This window comes from Drosophila subpulchrella, chromosome 3L (genome assembly GCF_014743375.2).
Source record: "Drosophila subpulchrella strain 33 F10 #4 breed RU33 chromosome 3L, RU_Dsub_v1.1 Primary Assembly, whole genome shotgun sequence".
Lineage (NCBI taxonomy): Eukaryota > Metazoa > Arthropoda > Insecta > Diptera > Drosophilidae > Drosophila > Drosophila subpulchrella.
The window spans coordinates 23,763,105-23,768,873 of NC_050612.1; the positions used below are offsets into that span (position 1 = coordinate 23,763,105).

Below are 5,769 nucleotides of genomic sequence, written 5' to 3' on the forward strand. Positions count from 1 at the left end.
GGGCAACAGTTTGTACACATATATGTATGGTATTTTTGGGTGAAAGAAGCCAGAAGGAAAGGCGACCTGACCCGCCTCCAGACGTAACAATCCGGCTGACTGAGACGGTTAATTGCTGTCACAAAAGACGAAGTCGAGATGGAGTTCGGAATCGGAATTGGAAGTGGAGTTCGCTGTGAATTTGGAATCGGAATTGGAGGTAAACTACAGGTGAAAATCTTTTGTGGCCAAGACAAAGGCGTAGACCAACCTGGAGAAACACGCAAGACCAGTCAGAGGTGCAGAACACATTTTGTGTGCGAGCTGCGTTTCCTTCCTGTCGTGGAACCTCATCTTCATGATCCACCACCCGACATGGTTGATTCATCCGTCAGTTGGCTGACATCGAATCTGAGGGATTTCCTTCTTGGCCAGATTTCGATGCTCCTGCTCCGTCATCTGTTGCTGCCTGCGAGAACATATTTGAAATATAAAATCCATATTGCCATTTAATTACAACAGTTTAAGCCATTGTTCAATTAGTTTCATGGACTCAAAAATTACAGTTTTATGTGTTTTTTCGAGTTGTTGGGTCTACATCCGGTCTTGGCCTAGGAAAATCTATTAAGCTGATGTTATAAAATACACATTATTTATATAATTTTCACATTTTGTAGGTTTCTAAATATTTTTCTAAATATTTGGCATGTGAGTTCATATAATATTTTCCAGAAATCATCTTGAAATTAAATGAAATTATTTGAGATGTTTTTTTATTTTCATCCTATTTTGAGTTATAAATAATTGATGGGTACAGCTGAATATCTTTGTAGGTTCAGACGAAAGCCTGAATGTTTAAGAGTCTTATATTATGGGCTATATTTAATATTATCATGGCTTAAGTTTTATAAAAACCTTTATTTTAGTTCTATGTATTTTCTGGGTATCTTAAGTTTCCAAATTTCTATGGTACTCTAGAAAAAGAAATATTCTGGAAAAGCAATACTATTTATTGTAATTTTTTGCCTGTGTAAACTAAGAATCTCCCCCTTTTCAGTTGGGCTTGCTCTAATTCAGCCTCAATTTGTGCCCTGCGCATAGCCATAAATTAATTGATGCCCTGGCCAACTAGCTGAGTGATAACCATCGCCTTCCGCCCCGAACCCACTCCCTTTGGCCCAGATCCTGTTCCAAGATCGCATTCCCATTCCCCGTGCATTTAGGCTTCGGGGAAAACTCTGACCAGCTTCCCTGATTCTGATTCTGCGGCCAATAGAGACATCACCATCGGCGTTAACCCATCGCAGCCCCCTGTCCCCAACCCTGCTCCCTTTACCCACTCTCGGGACCACTTGAATTATGTGTGTCTCGGGCTGTGAATGAAGCGATGTGCGACCAGGATTGGCTAATGTACTGGATTCGGGCTGGGGCTGTGGCTGTGGCTGTGGATGTGGATGTGGCTGTGCCCGCTCCGTGGCTGCCACTGCCCACTCAGTCCGCCGATCGCGTCCCGCCCCTCCGTATCATCAAAATTGTCGTTGGCTCGCAGTTAAATTAAGTCATAAATTCAGTATTTATCTGCTGAATGTAGTTTGTTGTCCGGTCATCACTTCAGCGTCAGCCTTTGTCGCCGCTGCCCGGCCGAGCCGGTCGTCCCTCGAACAGTGGGTGAGATTGGGACTCGATTCGCAAACAATTGCCCTCTAGGGACTTCTTTAAAATTTAATTAGAAGGGAACTCTGTGGTATTAGAAAACTAAGCACTCTGGGTATTCCATAAACTGTTGAATTGCTGTGTTGTTGAAAGTAAAACAGACAATTTCAACAATTGAGGGAACGACCCTAAATGGTTTCTATTGAATTTGCACATGCTTTGACCAGAAAAATGATTTTTTGGAAGTAAAAACATATAATATACAAACATTTATTTATTTTATGTATATATACAAGTATATATAAATCTATATACTTTAATAAAAACTTTAAGTAAAGTAAGAAAATCTTGGAAAAAACTTTCTGAATTACTTTTAAAGTAAATAACCAGTAACGAAACTAAAATGTTACAGTGTTACCATAGCTTTTGAAATAGGGTGACAACTCTAGTTTTCAGCAGTTCAACAACCTTCGAGGCTGTAGGGAATACCCTTACTCTAAATAATGAAAAGCCCTAAAAATGTTATTATATTTTTGTCAAGTCATAGACTCCGTCGACTTCTCTGTTCAAGCAATTAAACCCTTCGAATCCTATTGTACAAAATATTTTCAAGGTATTTTATAAAAGTTAAGAAATTTTTTTCCAATGCACTAATAAAAAAAACTAGCAGCACCATGGGAAAAGACTTCTATAAGATTCTGCGGATCCGTCGCGAAGCCAGTGTCTATGAGATCCGAAAGGCGTACCGTAAGCTGGCGCAGCGCTACCATCCGGACAAGAACAAGCACTCCCACGCTGCGAGACGCTTCCAGCAGGTGGCCGAGGCCTTCGAGGTCCTGTCGGACAGGAAGAAGCGCAACCTGTACAACGACCTGGGCGAGAGGGGTCTCCGGCTCGAAGGCGTCTCCGGATACCAGTTCCACAGTGATCCGAACGCCACCTTTGCTCAGTTCTTCGGCACCAACGACGTCTTTGCGGTTGGATCAGGATCAGGGAGTGCCCGCCGCCCAAAGAATCAGGCGATAGAATATGAGCTTCTTGTGTCACTGGAGGAAATAGCCAAGGGGTGTATTAAGCGCCTTGAGATCTCGCTACAGAGGACTTCGGCCAGCGGCCGGGCAAATCAATTTAAGAAGACACTCATCGTCGATATCCTTCCGGGTTGGAGGGCTGGCACCAGGATCACCTTTCCCGACGAGGGCGACAAGGTGCCCAACCGTGCGCATGGCGGCGTGGTGTTCGTTCTCCAGGAGAAACCACACAAGTACTTCCGCCGAGAGGGAAGGCATCTACGCTACACCGCCCGTATCTCGCTGAAGCAGGCGCTGTGCGGGGCCCATCTGCATGTTCCGTCGCTCCTGGGCAAGCCGCTCCTAATCTGCACCCAGGGTGAGGTGCTCAATCCGAACTCCACGCGGATCTTTCCAGGCCAGGGACTGCCCTATCGGAGGGAAAGCTCACGCCGCGGCAAACTGATCGTCGACTTTTTAATTGAGTTCCCGACAGAAATATTGCAGGATAACATCCTCGATTTTATACCTTCTGACTAACTTCCAATGGGTCCCAGCCTCATATCTTATGGGGAATGGACGTTGAGTCTTAAGCTTGTAATACCATTGAATTCCCAATAATAAAATAGCCAGAATCTGAGTTTAGTCTCGTCATCAAGAAAAAAAATACTAATCTTCAAATCTAATCAGCACCATAGGCAATATGTATTTGAAATATATAGCTTTTATAGTTTTCTAAACATTTTAACCAATGAAAACTTTAGTAAACTTTAATAATATTATTAATTCATAAGTTACGTAATTTGTAAACAATTGGAAAATACTTTTTATGAATTGTTCCTACCAACAATTTTTTTTGTAAATATTTATTTTATATTAACTTATATAAATATTTAAAAGGGACCCCAGTGCGGAGTAGGCTAAACGTTTTAGCAAGGCCGGTTCAAAAATCCCTTACCATCATAATAATACAATTTAAAAAGCAGACAGATACCAACAAAAAATTAACAAATAAATAAAAATATGTCGTGAGTGGGTCTCGAACACTGGACACAAAGTACCATAATCGAATACTTTTTTCACTGCCTACATTTTTTTTTGCGATTAGTTTAAACTGCGGCTTTAATAAAGCACTCCAATGTAACTATTTTTTCCAACTTGTCTGCCAATATCACCCACTGTCCACGGAGCCGTGAAAGCCGCTTTTATCCAGGTTGCTGTTGCTGCTTTTATGGCAGCAGATAGCTCGCATGTGTCACCCGGCGCGGCGCCCCCCTTGGATCCTCCTGCCACTTTGCATTGGCATTGGTAAGATCCTCGATCGAGTTGGACATTGGAATTGGTTCCGAACCGCTCCATTCCGTTCCGGGGCAGCGGCTTAGCCCCACTTAACCGGGCTCTTGGGGCGTTGCGGGTAATTGGATTGAGTTGGCTTTCCTGCACTGCCAAAATATCGCTTGAGTTCCTAAAAGATGGCCCCTGGGAACGGAACGCACTCACTCTCACTGGCCGAATTTCAGATTTCAGATTTATTGGTGCACATCAATTAGCTGGCATTCAGGCGGGTGTTCGCATCAGATACGAATCTGAAAAACCGCCGGCAGCAAGAGCAAAGTGGCACAAATCATTGATAATACAGATCAATAACGACCTGCCGTCAATTAGTCACTCTTTGTCACCGTGACACACTAGATCGGAATCACGAAATCGGAATAGGAATCAGAATTCTCAACCAGTACCTCGGGCTTTTTGCTTTTTTGCTGTTTACTATTTCAGCATTGTCTTGCCGGCCATTTATTGAAACATAAAGCGTATAACGCATTATGGGCATTTTTAAATGTCAGTCCGGGGGATTGGATATGGATGTGGTGTATCGAAATAGTACTCACCTGTATTTGGCTGGAAGTCGCACAGTTGCAGGTAACCGAGTGGCCGGCAATTGTCATTGTCGGTGTCGCTGTCACCATGGATATGGGATATTGGATATTGCCGCCGTGTGACAGGCGGTCCAGATATAGAGACAGATTCCCGATGACACCGAGTCTCGCACAACCGCTCACGTGCGCCCCTTACCATCGCTCTTATATTTTTTAGTCCTCTGGCGGCAGCGTGAAATATTTTGACAAATCGCAGGCCACTTAATCAAAAATCATCATCGGAAAGGGATCGATGTTTTGTATTGAGGTATCAGGGCGCATAAAGGACGAGCCGGCAGTGCCTGTGTGGGTTGAACAAGAGATTTCCGTCGAAGCCGATAAAAGGTTATGAAAGATAGCCCGCTGGGGTGAGTGCACTGAGGGGAAAGTCTGAAACAAAATATAAAAAAGGTATTTAAATTTATACAATTTTAATTTTTCAATAACTATTATATTTATAGATACTCTCTTCTTAAAGATTATTTAACAAAATAGCAGAGTTTCCAATTACAGATAACTGAAACATGTTAAAAATAAATCAGTTGTATGGTGATGAAGTATAATTTTCATAATAATATTTAAATTACTCTTAAATTAATAACTGAATAAAAATTAAAATTAAAATAAAATGATTATGAATGGGCTTATATTTTTTATTATTATTAAATACGATTTCTTACTTTACAAAGTACTAATAACCAGAGATGTTATGATAGGCTAATGTCTTTGCTAACATATCTGATTCTTTTATGATATTTTTCTAACAAAAACTTACCCAAATCAAGAACCACTATTTTCTCAGTGTGAATATAAAATTGGAAGTTCCCGAATGCCTGTGTCGCACTTGTCGCCTGTCTATAGAGGTGAAAATTATGAGTATGGGAAAGCCTCGCACACACACGTATTTTGTAATGACTGTTCATTTGTGTTAACACGTGATTAGACCTCGAATCAATCTTAATAATGAGCAACGTGACACTCACAGGGGGTTAACGTCAGCGCTAACTATCCGGCTGTAAATTGGTGTGATAGCTAACCGATTGAAGTCGCGCGACTCTGACTGCCTCATCTTCGGCTTCCCCTCTGGGCGATCAGCCATATAAATTGCCAAACATTTATCAATAACGCGGGACGTGACCAATTAACCGATTCTCGAGTCAATAAAACGCAGCACTAAAAATGTTTGCCTAGAAGACAAGTCCTCAGGCAAA

At 42.0% G+C, this 5,769-nt stretch overlaps 1 protein-coding gene across 2 annotated transcripts; it reads left to right on the plus strand.

Annotated features, from left to right (window-relative positions):
• Positions 1-2,138: 2,138 nt before the first annotated feature.
• LOC119553939 (dnaJ protein homolog 1-like) lies at positions 2,139-3,262 on the plus strand. Of its 2 annotated transcripts, none has more exons than XM_037864628.1 (2): positions 2,139-2,245; positions 2,300-3,262. In XM_037864628.1, exon 2 carries the CDS (start codon positions 2,307-2,309, stop codon positions 3,180-3,182), a length of 876 nt encoding a protein of 291 aa, XP_037720556.1. In that variant the 5' UTR covers positions 2,139-2,245; positions 2,300-2,306; the 3' UTR covers positions 3,183-3,262. The 2 variants fall into 2 exon arrangements, with proteins under 2 accessions (XP_037720556.1, XP_037720557.1); XM_037864629.1 differs by having other exon boundaries at positions 2,230-2,245; positions 2,303-3,262.
• Positions 3,263-5,769: the final 2,507 nt, after the last annotated feature.